The following is a 21,803-nucleotide window of genomic DNA, read 5'->3' as shown; positions in this document are numbered from 1 at the left end:
CTTTTAGTGTAATCGATGGCTGAAGAACTTACTGAGGTTTTTCTGCTTGTGGGAAAGTGATTGATCTTTTAGGCAGTATAGAGTGATGTGAAGATTGTCCACGATAGGGGAAAAAAAGTCCAGTTCAACAAGTTTAATTAAGGGACATTTCTTCTTAAAATCAGAATGGAAGGTCCAAGGAATTTGTCATGATCAAAGTCAGTTCAATTACTTTCATGTTAGAGTCTAGCCCATATTCTCAAAAGCACCCAAAAATATAATTTAAGCCTGATGATATGTCAAGATGGGATGCATGTAAAAATACCTAAGAAACTGAGACCTGAATATGCCATCAGAGATAAGGGAGAAAACTAATGTTTTATGTTATATATATATATATATATATATATATATATATATATATATATACACACACACACACATACATATATATATATGCTTTTAAAACTACCATTTAGACTAGAAGAAAAATAATTGAATTTGAACATTCTAGGAACTCATACCCCTAAAATTCTTTACATCTGACCATTTTTAGGAAATTCTTCTGGACCAGTAAAAAAAAGGAAGCAGGTTTTCCTCTTGGAGTGGATTGTTGAAGAAAAACCACAGGAAGAGCTGTGAATGTCTCCTCTCCATGTGGTTTTAGCTGTCAGCTTTCACTTTGAAAAGCAAGCAATGTTATAAAGGGGACAATGGAAATGTTATAAAATGTGGCTTATAATGCATAAAGCATTTCAAGTATTAAAACGTTATCACAGTCTTTCTCATGCCTACAATATTCTGGGTGAAAGAAAAGCTGAAGTCAGTTGTAAGTATGGGGTACTGAGGGCTTCGAGTCTCTTTGTGGTGAAAAATGCATAATGAGTTTGGTTGCTGACTGAAAGGTTGGAGGTTTGAATCCATCCAAAAGTATATCATAAGAAAGCCCTGGCGATCTACTTCTTAAAAATCAGCCATTGAAAATCCTGTGGAGCATGGTCTTACTCTGACACACCTGGGGTCACCATGAGTCAGAATTAACTGGAAGGCAGCTGATTTTTTTTTTTTTTTTTTTTTTTTTTTTTTAAGGGTTTTTTTTCCCAGGTACCATGACAACCACTTTATGTGCATTATTTCATTTAATTAGGAGCTCTGGTAGAGTAGTGCCTAAAGCACTTGACTGCTAACCAGAAGGCTGGCGGTTCAAACCCACCAGCCACTCCTCGGAAGGAGGATGGGGCAATCTACTTCTGTAGTGATACTGCCTCGGAAACCCAAGGAGGGGTCTCAATGAGTCGGGTCTGACTTGATGGCACATAATAGCAACAACAGCATTTCTTTCAATTATCATATAATGCAGGTAGGCCCTTCTTATCTTCATTTAACATGTGAGAAATTATAGAGTGGTAAAATAACTTACTCCAAGGCACAAAGCAAGTGACTGACAGATCCAGGACTTACCAACTATCTGATTCCAAAGCACAACAATCTTAATCATTTTGCAAACCATCCTCTATAATCATTTCTAACACAATTTATGTGTTTCTACCAGCCTCGATTGCTGAGCTCACAGCTCTGTATAATTTCCTTTCCACCAATGTGTTACTCCAATCTGGAAGCTCTTTCCCGAGGCAGGTGAACCATCTGCAGCAAGTGGCTTCCCATTGCTGGGGAGCATTCTAAGTTCCAGCACCTGTCCTTGGCAGCTGGGGCTTGTCTACCATCAGAAACACCTGTAGCCTGCTAGCTGACTTTTTAAACCATACAGTGGCTGTAAACAAAATGCTGCCCACAGGAATTAAGAAGTCTCATGAGTAGAAGCAAAGATATGTGTCATTTTAGTGAAAAGTTTGTTTGAAGGCATAGACCACGTTTTCAGTGAAAAATGAGTATCATTGAATGTAAGTGGTATAGTTTCAACGATTATTGAGTTGGAAAATATATTTAACACATATTGTCCCCTTTGCCTCTTCCTTGGAACAAAATTTTGCTCCCACTTCCATTTATTTTTTCCATAAATCTCACCCCATTTCCTTCCTACTCTTCAAGATGATTTTGTAATATATACTAGTAGGACCCATTTTCAGAGCTATGACTTGTGGCATAGATTTTTTTTTTTTAAGTACCATTTGGCATTTAGCATTTCTTATTACAGATGTGGGGAAACAGAAGAAAAAAAAAATGGATTTCTTTCCTACAAAAAGAGCCTAGGAAGGGATTGTACAGAGATAAATTTTCTGGAAGAAGAAGGTCCTGTTTTCATATGGGAGCAACAGCCAAAAAGAGATCTCCTTTAGTTAGCATTTTAGTCGTGACAGAACTCAAGTCTCTCACTCATGAATAGAAGCCTAGTAAGTCTAGGTGATCTACTCCAACTAGAAACAATTATAGTACTTTATTATCAAAATGAGCCTCTCTAAGCACTCTTCACATGACTTCTGGAGAGTTAATTGTTTTACTCAACATATTTCTCTTTGTGAAGGCTCTGTAATAATTCTTTAGCCTCTGGAGGCTATTCAGACTTACACTCAAAACTAGGCCAGCTATGTCTGCCCAAGTGACTCTTGTTTCATGTAATTTCTAAAATTCACAAGCAAAATAAACATGGGGTTGTATTTGGGCCTTTTCTGATTCAAATGCAGAAGCACTGTTAAAAGAAAAATAAAAATTCTGGGCTAAGATTTAACATATTTCTGAATGAACATAAAATTGCTGCCCTGATTTGAGATAACATCCTGAATATTTGGTCATTTTTCTCCTGTGTTGAGGAAATAAAAATCACGACCAAGAGAAGCTGAGCTCTTCCCATATGCTCAGCATTGTGCTAAAAACCTCAGTAAACATTGTCTTATTTACGCCTCACAAGTACTTGAGTATATATTCTAAAATATCCCTCTTACCCTCAATTATTCTTTAGCCCCTTCACTGCTTTATTATAACAATCTAATGTTAGCTACCTATGGTCAGGGGTCTTTGTCATGTATCTCTAGTCTTAAGCAGGGCTTTGATCCAGTTCAAATTGGTTCAGCCATGGCTGATACCATGAAATTGGAACACACCTGAGTTGTGAAATGTAGATAATAACTATATTACAGGTAATTACAGGTAGAAGCCTTGGAATGGGAGACTCAGAAGAGGTGCAGTGAGCCCTTTCACAAGCCCGATGTGGGAGACTGGATTATTTCCTGGACCATGGAGAGCACCACACATTCAAAGTGATGCGATAGCCTGCCACCTTTGAGAAGGATACTGTTGTTTCCAACTCTGACGATCAAGAGATTTGATTGCTACTTAGCACACGTACTGCCCTTGTTTTCTAGGAAGATTATGTTTCTACCAAGCTGTTGACCTGTAGTTTTTCCTACTGCAGTTATCATTCTGGTACCTACATTTTTCAAATTCAAGTCTGTTCTGGTTTCATTTCATCAGTCATGACCAAACCAAGAAGTACAAGAAGTACAGTTCAAAGCTGTGTTCTTAAGACCAGAGTCTGAAACTGTGGAGGAATGAATGAACGATGTCCCTTTTTATTTATTTAGTAGGTTCAAGTTAGAATTAAAACAAGGGCTACATTAGTTTGGTTATTATATCCCATGTTTGGTTGCAGATCAGCTCACTGTGATCCATCAGGTATTCATGGGCTGATTTTTACCAGATCTCTCTTCCTAGTCCATCTTAGTGTTGAAGCTCTGCTAAAACTGGTTCAGAATCATATCAACATATAAGCCTCCACTGATAGATAAATGGTGGCTACACATGAGGTACATTTGCTGCAAAAGGAACCTTGAAACAATTCTTGGTGTAGATTCTATTATTATCTATATTTGACAAAAAACCCTTAAAGAGTGACTCAGCATTTCAAGTGCAATGATATTTTTAACTTATTAAACTATGTTATTTAATACTTATGAGCCAAACTATGGTCAAAGTATTCAGTGATTGGATCATATAATTCATGACAATCCTCTAATGCAGATATTACCTACCATTGATACAGTTTTATACAAGATAATTACATTGTAATGGTAGGTAAAATTACGGGGGTTAACCTGCTGGCCCCAAATCTCATAGTTATTTAGAGACAGTGCTGGCATTCCAAAGCAGATCTATGACTGGGACCAAATGCTCTTAACCTCTAGGCTATACTGACTCCCTCCCAAATTGCCATATATTTTCACAAATAATTCCCCCATGTAAAAAATACACATACACATATAAAGCATGGAAATGACAAAATTATGCAAAAGGGCTCTGGCACAGCATTCCATGCATACACTGTGCATGTCTCGTGACATTTTCAGAAGTGAATTTCAGCCTCATTCACACTCATTCAATAGTCTGGAAGTGTTACTTTTTATCATATTTGTATAATAATAATAAAAAAAAGGTATAAGCCATACTCAAAAAGTCCTGGATTGAGTTTGGTGGTACCTCATAATCAGAAAAATAACAGTTGAAACTGTGCCTTTACTCTGGGGAGTTTGTGGCCAGGCCTGATGGGGGTGGAGTTCCTTGTAGTTGATAGGTACCAGGTTGCGTTGCATCAGAGACAGGTGGAGGATCAAGCAGAGGACTGCATGTGGGGCTGCCAGTGTCTGGGGCCCACAGTGCCAGCTCCATGTGAAGCCAGGCAACATGATGGTGGGGGTATGAGCACCCAATGCCCTGGCCACACAGGACCCCTGGTTGACCAGTCAGACCCATGTCATCTGAGGGAGGGATGCGTGATCCCTTTGCACTTGCAGCTCTCATGCCCACCCTATAGCCTCTGTGGGTGGGAGATTCAAATGGCCTGAATGAAGCAGAAGGGCAGCTGGACAGCAGAGTGGAAGGTGTATAGCTGCATTCCACCAGCCTTGCCCGCCTGAGTGACCTCTCCAGCCTGGGTGTTCAGACCTGCATATACCTCCAGGGCTGATGCTGGCCACCCTGGTAAGGCTAAGATGGAAAAAGTGATTTCTTCCTGCATTGGAGAAAGCAGTTTGCAGAGTAGGAAAGGAATCCTGACATGAGAGGAGCTGTTTCAGATGCTTGAGGGTAGACTTGTGAAGGTTTGCTGCTGAGAACCAAACATCTGCATCAGCAGGCACCAAAATGAAGAATTAACATTAAATCCATTAGACAGGAAAAAACAAATAGAAATTAAAGTCTGCAACGTGTCAAAAATATTGGTATAGTGTGCTTATGGAAACACACCGGGGTTGTATGGTATGCAAATCATGTAATGCACATGTAAAATACAGCAATTAACTTTCTCCATACAGATGACCTAATGTTTATAATTATTTCACATAAAACTTTAGAATGCCTCTTAACCTCTATCATACTAACCATCAAGCTTATTATTTCTACAGGCAGAACAGGAGGATAAAGTAAGAAAACCAAATAGGGGAGGGTAAGAGGAAATGGTGGAAATTCACTGGTTTAATTCAAAACATTTGTACTGAGCACATAAAGTGGAACCAGGCATAATGAAGGTGCCAGTGATTATGGTCCCAGTGACAATTTCAATGCATGATTTTTAAGTTTAGCCTTGGAAGAAAGCCATTTTCGGCTGGATGCTTTGGAAATACCAATAAAACAATCACATTGAATGGACATCTCATATTCTCATTAGCCAGTCTAGGTATATAGTTTACATTAGCTTTGTGTCTGTCACATTCTGCTGTGTGATGCCAAAACTAAATCTGCTAATTTATAATATTATCATTTGTCTCTGTTTTTTTTTTTTCTGTGTTTTTCAAGATAACATCCAATTATACAAGATTCAATTCTTTCTCTCCACCACAGTATTAATGACTAAGGTAGAATCATCAGGATCTCAGATAATTTCAACAGACAGAGGAACAGTATAGAAGCAGAATGAACATTAACAAATAACAGACACATCCTTTTCTTACAAGGTGAATTCTGCATCAGTATATTTATTCTGTGCGCAAGTTCAAGAAGTAATTATCACCTACATGTAAAGAAAGATAAGTTTCTTTCTTAATTTAAATTAAGGCACTGGGTTCAAATAAAATCAGCAGCAGAAAACCTCAACAATTGAAATGAAACTTATTCCAATTCTGTTTACATATTTTCTTTCAAATGAATGGTACAATTTACTAATCGCTAATTTTGTAATTGCTGTTATGGATTCATTATACCTCCAATATTTACTGAAGTGTATCCAAATTATAATGAATATCAGTCTAATTTTCATTATTAAAAATGGTAAAATATTTCAGGAGAAAAAGTGAACCCAATTAGGATTCATTTTAGATAAAAAAATTATATATCTGACATTGTAAGACTATGAAGCAGCAGGGGGGATTTTAATTGGAATAAAAGAACTTATAACATGCTAATTATTTTGTGTTTTCTTCTTTTCAGTGACTAATACTGTTACATTTTTCACTGGAAATGATGGAATTATTTGAAATCATCACAAAGTATCATACATTTTTTTAAAATACATCATCAAAATTAAGCATAAAGCCTAGAAAATATTTCTAAAACATAAAAATGGTTTTAGAATTTTTACTTCAAAAATCTCAAAGCTGGGGCACTTTTAACTTGGATACTTTTCCATGTCAGAATTAGAGAATTTCAAAAATTACAGTAGCCAAAGAAAGGATATCCAGATTTTTGTTTCCTAATTTGAAACATGATCGATAATAGAAGCAGAACAAAGTACAGGATAAGCTGGTATTAGAAATGCTTACTCAGAAACTCTAATCAGATGGATCTGATTTAGAGAGAGTGAGACTAACCATGAGCTCAGGGTCACAGCCAGACTGCCTGAGTTAGAATCCCATTTTACTACGCCCCTGCTGGGACAACCTTGTGCTAGTTATTTAATCTTCTTGCACCTGTTTCCTCATCTTTAAAATGTACTTGATAATAGTATCTGACACAGAAGACTGTTGTGAGGATTTATTTAGAAAAGGTAAAGTGCTTAATTCAGAGTCTGGCACATAGTGAACATACATTATTTAACATTGCCAATGCTGTATTTCTCTGAAAAAAATAATCTGGTACCAGACTCATTACTCTCTTCTAGAAGCTCCTGGAATCATACAGTTTTCTCCTCAGCAGAATGAGATGTAAGAAAAGTTCTAAACATATTAAACCAAAGTCACCTTCAGAAAGTTTCTTTTGTCTTCTAATGTTAAAACAAAACAAAACAAAAAAACCCAAATTCACTATCATCAAGTCAGATCCAACTCATAGTGACTCCTCCTTGGGTTTCCAAGGCAGTATCACTATGGAAGTAGATTGCCCCATCTTCCTTCCAAGGAGTGGCTGGTGGGTTGTTACTTTTTTTTTTTTTTTTTTACGATATCATGGGAAGAATAATGACGGGCATGGCTCTAAGCACTTGCATATATTACTTCATTTATTAACTTCCAGTATTTTAAGTAAGTAGCTCCAATAACAACAGTTCAGAAAGAGGAAACTGATACAGAGAGGTCTAGCATTCATTGAAGATCACTTGGCTAGAGAGACTCAAGCAGTCTTTCCAGGAACTCATGTGCTTCATTCACATCCATGCTGTGCAGACCAGCTCAACTCCACTGCTAATCACACGATGTATGTAACCTCATTTGTCCATGAGGACAAGTCCATGATGATAATACTGCCGTGGTTCCCATTCTATAGCCAGGGAAACTGAGGCTTGGAGAAGTTACATAACTTTTGCAAGGTCACACAGTCATTGATTCTGATTCTGCCATGTCAATCAGCAGCCCCAGCTTCAAGAAAGGACATTGGAACTGATTTCAGTGGTATAACTGTGTTTCTGCTTATTCCAGGTCTTTCCCCTTCTTATATTCTCAGGTCTTTCCCCTTCTCAGTTTACACTAATGTACCCATTATACGCCTGCCTGTCAGTTTGTCACACTGTGGTAACTTTCATGTAGCCTTGATGCTGGAAGCTATACAATAGATATTTCCAATACCAGCAGAATCCCTCATGGTGAACAGGTTTCAGTGGAGCTTTCAGAGTAAGACAGATTAGGAAGAAAGGCCTGATGATCTATTTCTGAAAATCATCCAGTGGAAATCTATGGTTCGCCAAAGAATATTGTTCCATTTAGTGCTGGAAGAGGAGCCCCGTAGGTTGAAAGGCACTCAAACTACACAGTGGCTGCAACAATGGACCAAGATGGTGCAAGACCAAACAATGTTTTGTTCCATTGTACATGGGATCAAAATGAGTCAGAGCTACTCAGTGGCAACCAACAACAACAATGTCCCCATAACATTTGTACTTTAAAGTCACAGCTCATACCCATCCCACACTTCATACACACTTTTTCTCACTTATTTCTCCTACCTCTAAATAGATATTTTTGATTCTTGTATGAAAACACTTAAATGAGTTTAGCTCTACCGTAACATTTAAAATTGTTTATTAATTAAAAGGTAATCTTTTTTTTAAAGCATATCTTGTTACAACTATTTAGAATATGTTATACCATAAAGAGAAAGTCTTACTTTAACTTTGATACCAGTGACTATCTCAGTGATCCCACTGAGAAAATGTATGAGGAACTTCATAAGTTGGTAAAAATATTCATTTCAAGAAAATGATGGTTAAATATATGGGAGGAGACACCATGAACTAATTAAAATTAGAAGCAGCTAGATTTTCTTAGGGAGCTCTGGTAGCATAGTGCCTAAGGCACTTGACTGCTAACTAGAAGGCTGGCGGTTCAAACCCACTAGCCACTCCTCAGAAGGAAGGTTGGGCAATCTACTTCCGTAGTGATACTGCCTCGGAAACCCAAGGAGGGGTCACAATGAGTCGGGGCCGACTCGACAGTACATAACAACAATAACAACAACAAGATTATCTTAATTCTGTAAACGGAATTTTCTGCTTCTTCCCTCCTTCCTTCTCTCCTTAGCTAAAACATCTCTAATATAGAGGTCATTGTCTCAAATTGCTGATTCAGTCGTTTATAAAAGTTTTTTTTCTTTTTTAAGAATAGCCTGTTATAAGACATAACAGAAGCTAAAAGTGGGTTGAAAAACAAATAAATTATAATATCAGCATAACTATTATGATATAATTCTACTTTTCCCTTTAGATGTTTTCTTGGACCACACCAAAATTAACAATGCATGGACATTTTATTGTTATAAATTTTATTAGTGTAATAGAAAATAATACATACAGATAACCATAGGATACACACACAGGAATTTAAAGGTAAATTTTATACTTTTCAATATGAAACAAAGTACATATCTCATGGAGATATATTGCTAGAAATGACATGAACCAACAGAATAATCATCTTGAAAATGAAAACTATAGGAACATATTTTTGGAATTACCAAATAATAAAAAGGTACGATCCATTACATGTAGCATAAAATACAGGTTATTGGAGAAAGCATTTCTCCACTCTTTGACTGGAAATAACAATCATATGAAATCTACTAGTCATTCAGATTTTTTGTAGATATATACAATATATACAGACCTTACAGAAAAAGTTATAAATCTCTCTCTCCTTCGTATATAATGACTTTACCCTAAGTATAATCTCTAAATGTAATATTTTCTTACAGTGATATCAGAATTCTTCTAATTTTTAATCTTCTTAGAGTCTGAACTGTTGGTTTCAAATTCTGATCACTTTGGAAATAAGGATAAGTTCCTCAAAAATGTGAAATTGGTAGGAAAGAGGTAAAAATTGATTTTGCAATGTCTAACACTCAATCTGCCGGTTTTTTCATATATTCTTTACATATTGCTATGAAATCATGTCTTCAACAATCTTTTGAAAACCACATATTGAAAGACTGAGTCATACATATCAAAGTCAGCAACACTGCCATGGTTCTATTACAAATTTAACTCCGAAACTAAAAAGCCTGCCAGACTCACTCAGATAGACGGCTGGATTTCATTAAAAAATCATCTCTGTCATCCAAAAAGTGAAGGTCCTTTAATGGGATCAGAAATGGGAAATGAAGTATCGTGTGAATTTTGTATAATATTTGGGTTGAGAATGGGGTCTTTCCTTATTTTCTTCATCGCATTTTAATAAAACCTAAAGGCTTATACATAGGTGTATATGGTGGGAGGAGGTATAAGTCCTTTGGAAATTCCTTTTTAATTTATGAGAAAGGATAAAATGTGGTGATTTCCATTTTATAATATCATTGAATAAAAAAGAAAGAATTATGTTTAAAGCCATTCAGACTTTAGATATGTGGCTGGTAAGCATGTCTTCATATGGTTTAAATGAATTCATACCAACACTTGTCACAGGTCCTGTGTATTAGGAGTTACAGAGAATTTCCACATTTCCTTCTTGATCTTTTAATAGATCAATCATGGGCAGAAGCAGACAAGGTAGGTATAATTATCTGCATATTTTATAGATGTGTAATTGAGACAATCAGAACATAAAGTGATTTGTAAAGAGTCTCACAACCGGGTACTGGTATCCTGCACCAAACAGCACCTTTCTAAGCTCTGTTGTTAGATGCCAACCTGTCATTTCTGCTCCTGGTGACCCCATGTATGCCAAGTAGAACTCCCTCCATAGGGTTTTCAAGGCTATGACTTCTCAGAAATGGGGCTAGCAGACCAATTACAAAGCCTTGAAGCACCACTGCATTTTTCCACAGCCCTCTTGAATCATGTGCCACCTTTGTCCAAACAGCATGATTTTTAAAATGTACTTTTCACCTTTGGGGATTCAAATGAACACTTTAAATGATACTGATTAAATCTTTCAAACAATGCTGCTGTAATGGGAAAATAGCAGTTGATTTACTACAATAAGGATTTAAACAAAATTCTGTTTTTTTAAAAAAATGTGTGTGTTTGTATGAATGGGAGGATGTGAGTCTATCCATAGGCAGTGCTTAAACTCAAAGCTTAAACTCAAATAGTCTTAAGAACATTCATATCAAAAGTCTGAAGTATGTAATATGTAAATTCCTTTGGTTCATCAAGTAAAGATTAAGGCATTTCAGATTCCCCTAAAAGGATTTACTGTTGTGTGTGTGTGTGTGTGTTTAATTATTGTATTCATATTTTACCCATAATGAAGTAGAAAGTTAAAAATACAGAGTTGGGAAAAAAAATAAAAACATGCATAATCATCTCATTTCATGAAAGCACTTCTTTGTATTCAACTAAGTTTCAAATAAACAATAATAAAGGACTATCACCACAGGGCATTTACAATAAAGGATAGTACTATGGGTACAGAACTTGACATTGGATGGACAATTAAGATGGCTGAAGTTGATCCTCTTGCATCCATATCTGTCAAAGAGAAAATGATCTTATTAATAAGAATTATACCAGTACAAATATTCAGGGCTAACACAATGACTCCCTCATTTCAGAATGAAATCATTGCATATACCAAACCTGGTGCCACAATTTATTTTTAGCCCTCATTTTATTTATCATTGCATCACCTAGTCTGGTATGCTAGAATGTACTTACATATACTAGTATCTAAAAAAACACTGATATTTAACTTTTCTTAAACTACATCAGACTTTGTTCATCTAATATCCCGTAACTTTAATTGAATTTGGAAAAACAACTTAATCATTTTGAAAACAATAGTACTCTAATACAAACAACTCTGAGATAATGCAATGGTTTAATTAAAAAAGTCTTTCATTGGATAAGGGTTAGGAACATCTTCATTGGTATGTATGTGTGGTTTTTTGGGTGGTATAGTCTGCATTTATATATTTTATGCATTTCCAGATGAGTTATCACGCATAATATAAAACATCATCTTTTAAAAAAACAATCAATAAAAGCTTCATTTTCGCAGAGAGGACTTGTGCAGTCACTTGTCTTTGCAAGTTCAGCGAGACCACAGATGTCAGATGAAAAGGCTACTCTTGACTCAGCAGCCCTAAAATACTAAAAAGTGTTTGTTCCTGCAAAACCATGGAACCTCTTCCTTTTAACAATGCCAATCGGCCTATAGTGTGGTGTTAATTTATACATTGTACTACTCTAGGAACAAGAGATCATGTCTTATTTAAAAACTTAAAGGGGGAAGAAAAAAAAAAAAGCTTAAGTTAATTCCTGGTTTTGCCCTTCTGAACTGCATACATTTTTAGAAATGTCTGTGGCAAGTCTGAGATCAGTAGTTCCAGTTTTCTCACTTTATTTTAGTTTCTGTTAGGCTATTAGAGTCTTTATGATTTCAGGGAGAGATAAATTCCTCCAAGTTTCCACCTCTCCCTTTCTCATTAGCTGTTAATGATGTCAGTCATTTATCCCCCTTAAATTAAATCTTGACAGTCCAGTACTATAGATTAGGCTGAGATCAAAAGAAAGGGAAGAGGAAACAAAGTTACTTATGGCATGAAGAACTACAGAGTCGTATAGGAGACAAGATGGCCTCTTCTGTATTTGTACTGAGGCCTGAAAACTCCAGACTTGAGATTTAAAAGACAAGATACAATTTCGCCTACCACCAATCACTGATAAAACACATTTGAACAAGTCTGTTTCTCTTAACTCTGAAGTATCATTTCTATAGTAAAATATTTCATTTGCATTTTGGAAGGAAATGTTCCTGTAAAATTCCTTTGATATCTGAAACTCCGACGTTTTACATATACATATACATGGATAAAGGGGCTCTGGTAGCACAATGCCAAAGGCATCTGACTGCTAACCAGAAGATTGGTGGTCCAAACCCACTGGCCACTCCGTGGAAGCAATCTTCCGTAAAGATTTACTGCCTCGGAAAACCAACGGGGGTTGCTATGAGTCAGAATTGACTGGATGGCAGTGGGTTTGGTTTTGGTTTTATACATACATACATACATTTAAAAAAAAAAAAAACTCACTGCCAATGAGTCGGATCCAACTCATATATCTATTTGTATATACATACATATCTATATCTATATCATCTCTATATGAGGAGCTCTGGTGGCATAGTGCCTGAGACATTTGACTGTTAACCAGAAGGCTGGTGGTTCAAACTCACCAGCTACATATACACGTACACATATATTACTTTGGCGAACATAATGTTTTATGAATATAATGTTTAAATGCTTTATGAACTTAATGCTAATTTAATTTTTCTATTTTAAAGAATTGATAAGATTCATCAGTCATATATAGAAGGTCAACACCTGGAATATTAAAGTCCTTAGAAACAGTCTGTGGATTTAACACTGCCCTGGAGAAGTGCTTTTAAATTCTATTTTTGTAGGCTATACAAAGGCAAATTTGGGCATAGTTTAGAATGAGAAATAAAAATCAAATTAATAATGTTTTGTGAAATATTTTTTTGCACCTTTCTGTCTTATTTTTATCCCTAATTTTCCCAGCTCTCAAGGAGTTTTTCTCACCTTGTCTCTCACATTCCAAAACCTTCTCAGTATCTCAAAGTTGGTGGGTTAAAAAGAAGGGATGGAGGAGCATTGATGGACTCACTGATGGGGTTCATGACTCTGATGTTGTCAATGACGGAAATGGCAACTTCATCAACTTACTGGTTATTCTTGGAATCCTGATCTGTTCACTACTGGTGCCATCCCCTCCATCTGTCGTAGCCCTAACTTCAATAATGTAGTCCTCTTTGAGGGGCAGCAAAAGTTCAGCTGACGTTTTATTTGTGTTCAGCACTTGGACATTATGTTGACTGCTAGTCCTATAGAAAACCTAAAATTCATGAACAAATACACTTATTTATTACATTGCTCATTTTATTTTCTTTGTAGCACTTATCCCTCTGAAATTATCCTTAATCATTTTCTCTAAGTATGCCTACTAGACTGTAAGTCCCATTCACAGTTCTGCCCACGGCTCATTAACTAGGGCTTAGCACATAGTAGAATCATTAGGCTCTCAGATTCAAGGATGTGGGAAAGAATGAACATCCATGGAAGAGTTCTGCTGGTTTGGGTATTTGGAAGGATGGGAATACAGGGGAGAGCTATACTGTATGTATCTTGAATTAGAGCTGAGGAATTATAGAGTCAATACCTTTAGTTGATTTTTAAGTAGTTTATGAGTGAGCATCAGAAGAAACTTATTGACTTAAAGAACAACATAAAACTTTTTGTCCAAAACTCCCCACATTAGCAGAATGACCTCACTTAATATGTATTTAAGAAATCACTTTTGAAAAATACCTTTTTTAAAAAATAAGGGCATGATAATTATATGTCAAAATTACATTATATAAGCCATTTTATTAGCAGAACAATTCATTTAACCTAGTTTTCCTTGGGAAGTAGCCCCAGAAGTAGGGAGAGAAAGCATTGCAAATATATAACTTACTTTATATCCTGTTACTTCTGATTCATTCTCTGATGCTTTTACTTGTTCCCAATTAAGCACCACTTTAGTGTCTGTAGCATTCCAAACAACATTTCCTGGTGGCTGACTGGGAGCTTGAAATGCAAAATGAGATATTAAAACAAATTTGAGCACAGAGTGATATTTCCACAGGAGCAGACAAATGACTGTCATAGGAGGCTAGTAGCAATAGAGCAGTGTCTTGATGACACATGGCATAGAGACAGAATAAGAAAAAATAGCTGAGTAGTTAAATTTCTTTTTATAAAACATTTCAATTAAAATATGAGATAATTTGTTTTACCATATCATACTCTTTAGGGATATCATGTTGATAGAGGAGATAAGGAAATTCCTTTATCTACCACTAGGTGGATGCCTGGTGGTGGGCCAAGTAGCCAGAAACTGTAACCTGTTTTGACATATACAGAGGCTAAGAGAAATTGCCACATGATCAGATTAAAGTTGCAAGAAATGAAATGTGGATGATTTTTAAGCCAGTCTTATATGATGAGATGGGCAAAATGTGAGGCAATCAGAAATAAGGATTACTTAGATTTATTCTCATGAAGTAATAGCTACATATGTGAAATATTGCTGCTGAGAGGCTATATTTTAAAGTCTTCATTTACCAAGTTTAAATCAATTTCTGAGAAAAATAATGCAAAACACTAAAAAGTTAATGAGAATTCCATTAGAGAATTAATGAAACTCTCTGAGGTTTGTAAACTTGGATTAATAGTTCGGTTCATTCTCATGAACACTGGATAGCAAACTGATGCTTAGGGGGTCAATAGCATTTGTCAACAGCAAAACAGATAGGACACTGACAATTTATTTCTTGTCAATCATAAATAACAAGCATAGTATTCTTCATTTGGCAATAGCATCATAATGGCCCCAAACTGTGTAGAAATATGTTGTGCTTATGGATTTCAACATAGAATATGATTTGGTTAACTAAATTTGTAATGGAAAAAATGATATAAAAGATTGGCTATCTGGAGAAATTTCTAAACATCGGTGACTCCTACCATGAAGGAGAGATGGCTGGAATTATAGATGGGAAGAGCTCTCAGATGCATGCATGTGACTAATGACACCAAACTAGATTGTATTCGTTGCAGATTCTTTTGCTTAATATCTTCTCTTTAATACTCTGTGTTGCCTTTAAAATCTTGTGATTCAGGATGAACAATGAATTTAAGTCAGCTAAGAATATTCAAGCTGCAATGCTTTGATAACAAAAAATGTGCATAACAGAAACTGCTTAGATTCTCAATATTCTTTGCCTTTGAATTGTACCATAGACTGCCAGAAGAATGAACAGGTCTGTCTTGGAAGAAGTGCAGACAATGCTCCTTGGAGGCAAGAATGGGCAGACTTTATTTCACCTACTTCGGTCATGTGGTCAGAAAGGACCAGTCCCTGAAGAGGGATATCATGTTTGCTAATGTGGAGGGTCAGCAAAAATGGGAAGACCCTCAACGAGATGGATTGACACAGCAGCTCTGATGATGGGCTCAAGCACAGCAAGGATTGTGAGGATGGTGCAGGACTGCGTAGTGTTTTGTCTGTTGTACACAGGGTCACTGTGATTCAGAATTGACTCAGTGGCACCTAACAACCACAACAATTGCTTAGTGTTGAAATGCTCATTATCTTGCTCTGGTGGCTCTGTCCAAATCATATGAGTACATGGTTGTTAGAACATTTCCCCAAATTCTGTGACTCTTGACACACAATAAAGGACACATCCAGTTTGATGTAGCTTAGAAAACCTGCTTCAGCATGATTTGTCCCTACCAAAAGATGTGCTCTGGGAAGTTACTGAAAACTTGAGTAATTTTGGTTAAATCACCCATTCCAACACCAGCCTGGCAGAAGAAATGACTGCACTATAACTTTGGGGTTTGCTTGCATGAATCCCAAAGTAGAGAGGTTGAATGAGTTCAGCCTGATTTGAGTAATTTTTGAAAAGACAAAAAAATAAAAATAAATGGGAAAATGGAAAGGAAGAAAGAATAAAGGGCTTTTGCTGGGTGTGATTATTCTTATTTTTAATCACATTGGTGTTTCCTGAGCAGCACATACCTTTCTCATCATTTTTTGGTATTTTTTAAAAAATGGAGTAAATTACTGAAAAATTTAACTATCTATTTTTTTAGCCTTGTACCAAACAATAATAATCACACAATAATGAGCTTGATATGATAATTACAATCTTCTGGGATTCTCTAAAATAAGTTAAGAATTATTAAAAATTAACAAAAATTGTGAAATACCCTTAAAATCATCTATGTTATTATCATTGGTAAGAATAATACAATCTGACAAATTCTAGACAAGATAAATATTCCTTTTCTCCTCAAATTTTTTATATGCAACTGATACTGATCAAACATCTATAATATGTTAAACATTGTAGACTATGCTTTTATATAGTTTACTTAATTCTTATTAAATTGCCTTACAATAATATCCATACCTGTGCATGGGTAATCTCAGCCCAGAGAGTTAAAAAAAAAAAAAAAATCTAGCTAAAATACACAACTAGTATCAGGGATTACTAGTGGATTCGAAGTAACTCTGCTGAATTCTAAAGCTGATGATTTCCATATTATATTATGCTAACCATCTGTGAAGTAGCTTTGATGGTGCAGCTGTTAAATGCTCAGCTGCCCCAGCTGCTAATTGAAAAACTGTCCATTCAAGCCCACCCAGAAGCTCTGCAGGAAATAGACCTGGGGATCTGCTCATGGCAGCTACATGGGTGTCAGAGCAGAACTATGCTCCACTGGGTTTTCAATGGCTGATTTTTGGAAGTAGATTGTCAGGCCTTTCTGCCAGGGTTCCCTTGGGTGGACTTATACTCCTTACCTCTCAGAATTTTGGATGTACTGGGGAAACTTACGCGCAAAGTGTAGTTTGCATAGTATCTTCTCCAACCTTCCCATAAGCATTGTCCTTTCCACTTTTGGTTTCCATCCTCCCAAACATTTAGTTACGTCTTTTGAAAGCTTACATGCCCTTCCCACCAGCCACTCCTCGGAAGGAAGATCGGGCAAACTACTTCTGTAGTGATACTGCCTCACTACAGAAAGAGGGGTCGTTATGAGTCAGATCTGACTTGACGGCAGTAAATTTGGTTTTGGTTTTTGGTATCTATCTTTATGGCATCAAACCTCAAGTTTGAACTCTTTTACTTCCACATCCTTTCTCTATAAAGACTACCCCTGTTTTCCAACAGAGCCATCTTGTAACATCACAGAAATATCTACCTAAATACTCAAGGTAGAGCCTGGATTCAATGTGAACGTTTACTACAAGTCACACACCATAGGTACACTTTCCACCCAAAAGAAGTCACAGTTTCACATCTGTCAAATAAGAAGAGGAACTGGTAGAGCTGCTATCAGATTAATAGATACAGAATAGGTGAAAACACTTTCTAAAGCAGAAGCTGTAACTTGAAAGCTTATCAGCCAACGTCAACTGACAGATGTTTTTGTCGAACCTAAACAAGGTATTTTAAGGGAACTTGAAGGTGCAGTAGTTAAACACTATGCTGCTAACCAAAAGGTTGGCAGTTTGAACCCACCAGTCACTCCATGGGAGAAAGACCCGGCCAACGATCTGCTCCCTTAAATGTTACAGCCTTGGAAATGCTTTGGGGTTCTATTCTGTCCTAAAGGATTGCTAAGAGTCAGAATCGACTTGATGGCAATGGATGTGGCTTTTGCTTTGGTAATAAGCATGGTATTTTACATAACTTACTTAGTTGTCAATAGTTACAACTTGGGAGCTTTCCTTTCAGATCTGGATTTCTGGTTCCTTCTGGAAAATCACAAGATCAGAAACATTGGGTCTATGCTGATGTAGCAAGAATGGGCTGGAGTTAAGAGGTCACCCAGTCACTGCCTCCATTCCTACTCAGCCCTTCTGCCTGTTTGCATTCAGCTACTAACCCAAAGGTTGGCAGTTTGAACCTCCCACAGTGACACTACAGAAAGAAAGGTCTGGTGACCTGCATCTTAAAGATTACAGCTAAGAAGACCTTATGGAGCTCAGTTCTGCTCTGTAACACGAGTCCTCATGAGTTGGAATCAACTCAATAGTTACAGGTTTGGTTATTCAGTTTTAGTCATTGAAGGCATTTAGTTTTATGATTCTGCTTTTAAACAAATGCTAATTTTCAGTAGTTTGTATACAGTTTTGGAGACATTTTATTGACATATTTACATAAGTAATCTATCTTGTTGGAAGAAATCTCTAAAATGTAATTTGTAATTTTTTATTTCAAAAAGGCTTAAATATGCAAATAAAAAAAATTAGTTGCTGTGGAATCTACTCTGAACGTGTTAGAGTAGAAATGTGCTCCGTTATGTTTTCAGTAATTGATTTTTTGGAAGTAGATTTCTAGGCCTTTCTTCTGTGGCACCTCTTGGTGGACTTGGACTCCAACCGCTCGGTTAGGAGCAGATTGCTTAATCATTTGCCACAGCCATAGATGCTCTATAAAGGCTTAGGCTTGTGGATGTTGAAGACAGGAATATTGAGGAGAAAAGACTCAGATGGTAGATGGTACAGGCAGATGGAATATAAACCAGAGATCCTTAGAAATCTTTCAGGGCACTTGGATATAATCTTGGGTTCTTCAGAAATGCTTTGTTGATGATTCTGACTTATTGGGTGGTGGTATATGTTTCTTATTGTTTAAAATCTTTGCAGGACCTCCCCCCCAACACACACACACAATGGGAGAACTGGGGTTTCCTACCTCAATGACATGGCTCTTGGCTCTATGACTTCCTGCCTGGGGTAGACAGACTTACCCTTCTCATTGGCATCTTAAACATATCAGGCTTGGCCATGTAATTTGTTTTGATCAATGTAATGTAAGCAGAAGTGATCTGGGCCACTTCCAAGCAAAAGCTTTAAAGGTCATTGAAGAGCATGGTGTGTCCATTCTTTCTTTTCCCTCTTCCATGAAATCAGCATGTCCCAGAGAGTGACTGCTTTTTCAGTCTTGAGTGAGGATGGCATGGATCAGATCTAAGCCAAGTACTGAAGTGGGAATGAGTAGGAGATAGTTGTGTAGCATATCTCCTATGACTTCTAATTTCATCTTTCATATTTCATCCTGTGTGGAAGCCCAATTCAGAACTGGCTGATTGAGTTCCAAACTTCCTTAGACCTAACTTGATTTATGATCTCAGAAATAATTTATCATCATTCATTTTCAGACTTTTTCTCTTCCAATTCAAAATTTACTGTTCGTAGTATGCTAAAATAGACAAAAATGATAAAAACTAACTTAATTCTAATATAAAGGTAGCATACTACTAGAGTTATATATCACAATACTATTTGACAGGTTATAAAATTATTTCAATAATATTAACCAGAGAGGTTCCTGTTATTATTCTTCAATAATAATAACCATAATTTTTCTGTGGATTTGATTATCAGAATTTTCAACACCACCTTTATTTATAGATTTTACTTATTTTTTCTGTCTACAAACAAGTCATTACTACAGAAGTTGTTGATTAGATGAAGGTAGGGATATAAGACATGTCTATATTTTCCTAAAGAAAAATGGCAAAACATAATGTGGTGTACTAGTATTATGGAATATTATACATACACTGACTATTTAAGAAAAAATATTAATAGTATGGGGAAATGGTTATGACACCTAGGTAAGCAGCATAAACTCTATTATATAAGAGCAAAACATTCTATAGAACAAAAGTTCAGAAAGAAAAAACAAAAATACTAATAATATTATTTCTGAGTTGTAGTGGTGATTATGAATGTCTGTAATATTGAATATTCCTTGAACTGTCAAAAGAATGAACAAATCATTCTGGTTTGTCTGGTTCAAACCCACCAGCCACTCCTCGGAAGACTGAGATGCTGTAGAGATATCGCCTTGGAAACCCAAGGAGGGGTTGCTATAAGTTAGGATTGATTCGATGTCAGTGAATTTGGTTTCTCTTTTCTTGCTTTTTTTTTTTTTCCTTAAAACAACTAACAAGTGTTCTTCTGGTTTTTTTTTTTTTTTTCCTAATTTTCTATTATGAATATGCTTTCCTTTGCATAGTAAAAAGTAGAGGCTATTGAAATAAAGATTACTATTGTCCAGAGTTTCCAGTGGTTCTTGCTCCATAGTGGTGACAGTGAAGCTGGCATTTATTTTCAAAATATGGAATTTTAAGAACTTATACTTGCTGTGATAAATTATACAAAATTCAACGTCTTTCCCAACTCTTTTCTTTAGTCATCTGATGGTAATGAGATGACTTAAGTGATAAGTGGTTATTATCACCAGTGGCCAAGAGGTTGACTGTGCACTTGGACTTCACTTGAGATGAAAAGAATAAGCATTTGTAATTAAACTTCTTAAGCATGTGGCATTGGCAGACATCAATTAACTGAAAGCCCATTTCTTTGAAGTAATGAGATATATTTGTCTTAGAATCACTGACGCTCTTATAAATTGTTAACTTCTATACCTATAGATGGGAGCTCTGGTAGCGTAGTGCCTAAGGCACTTGACTGCTAACCATAAGGCTGGCTGTTCAAACCACCAGCCACTCCTCAGAAAGAACATGGGGCAATCTACTTCTGTAGTGATACTGCCTGGGAAACGCAAGGAGCGGTCACTATGAGTCGGTTCCGACTCGAAGGCACATAACAACAATAACATACCTATAGATGGGAGCTCTGGTGGCTTAGTGCCTAAGGCACATGAATGCTTACCAGAAGGTGGGCAGTTCAAACCCACCAGCCACTCCTCAGAAGGAAGTTTGGGCAATCTACTTCTGTAGTGATACCACCTTGAAAACCCAAAGAGGGGTCTCTATGAGTCGGATCCGACTCAATGGCACATAACAATAACAACTACAAGGACTTTCTATACCGGCTTTTGGATCTTGAGTGATAGAATTCTCACCTTCTATGTGGGAGACGCTGGTTAGACCAATGTACCTCATGGACAGGTACAGTGTGTCAGTGGTGCTTTGCATGTTGGTATGATCCTCAACAGGTTTCAGCAGAGCTTCCAGACCAAGACAGACTAGGAAGAAAGGGCTGGAAATCTATTTCTGAAAATCAGCCAGTGAAAACCTATGGATGGCAACAGTCCCATCCACAACCAATCATGAAGATGGTATAGGATCAGGCAGCATTTTGTTTCATATACATGGGGTCACCATGAGGTAAGTTCAGACTCAATGACAAGTAACAACAATAGGTCTTTAACATCACTGAAATAATAATGTCACAAATGAGTGAGCAGGTTCAGGGCTTTGTGCAGGCAAGGGTATGTTGCTGGTATTTAAGTGTACAATGGCTTAAGTTTTACTGTATTTATTAGTAGTACTTATAGCCTCAATATTTAACTTAGTACTTTATTAACATCTACTTATGACATAGTAAGGAACTCTGGTGGTGTAGGGGTCAAGGCATTTGGCTGCTAACCAAAAGGTCAGTGATTCAAACCCACCAGCCA

General features: G+C 36.6%; 1 protein-coding gene across 1 annotated transcript in view; it reads right to left on the bottom strand.

The window, feature by feature from the left end:
* Positions 1 to 11,156: 11,156 nt before the first annotated feature.
* CNTN3 (contactin 3) overlaps positions 11,157 to 21,803 on the bottom strand; it is a 410,001-nt gene continuing 399,354 nt past the window's right edge. The window contains exons 20-22 of the mRNA XM_042781845.1: positions 14,267 to 14,379; positions 13,477 to 13,645; positions 11,157 to 11,257 (exon numbers count right to left, since the gene is read on the bottom strand). Of these exons, the coding sequence (XP_042637779.1) occupies positions 11,157 to 11,257; positions 13,477 to 13,645; positions 14,267 to 14,379 (383 nt within the window). The remainder of the gene's footprint in view (positions 11,258 to 13,476; positions 13,646 to 14,266; positions 14,380 to 21,803) is intronic.

The sequence above is a fragment of the Orycteropus afer genome, unplaced genomic scaffold (assembly GCF_000298275.1).
Source record: "Orycteropus afer afer isolate SDZICR_OR568_19922 unplaced genomic scaffold, OryAfe1.0 scaffold00180, whole genome shotgun sequence".
Lineage (NCBI taxonomy): Eukaryota > Metazoa > Chordata > Mammalia > Tubulidentata > Orycteropodidae > Orycteropus > Orycteropus afer.
Note: the sequence above shows the minus strand (reverse complement) of the source record. Positions and strands in the feature narration are given on the sequence as shown.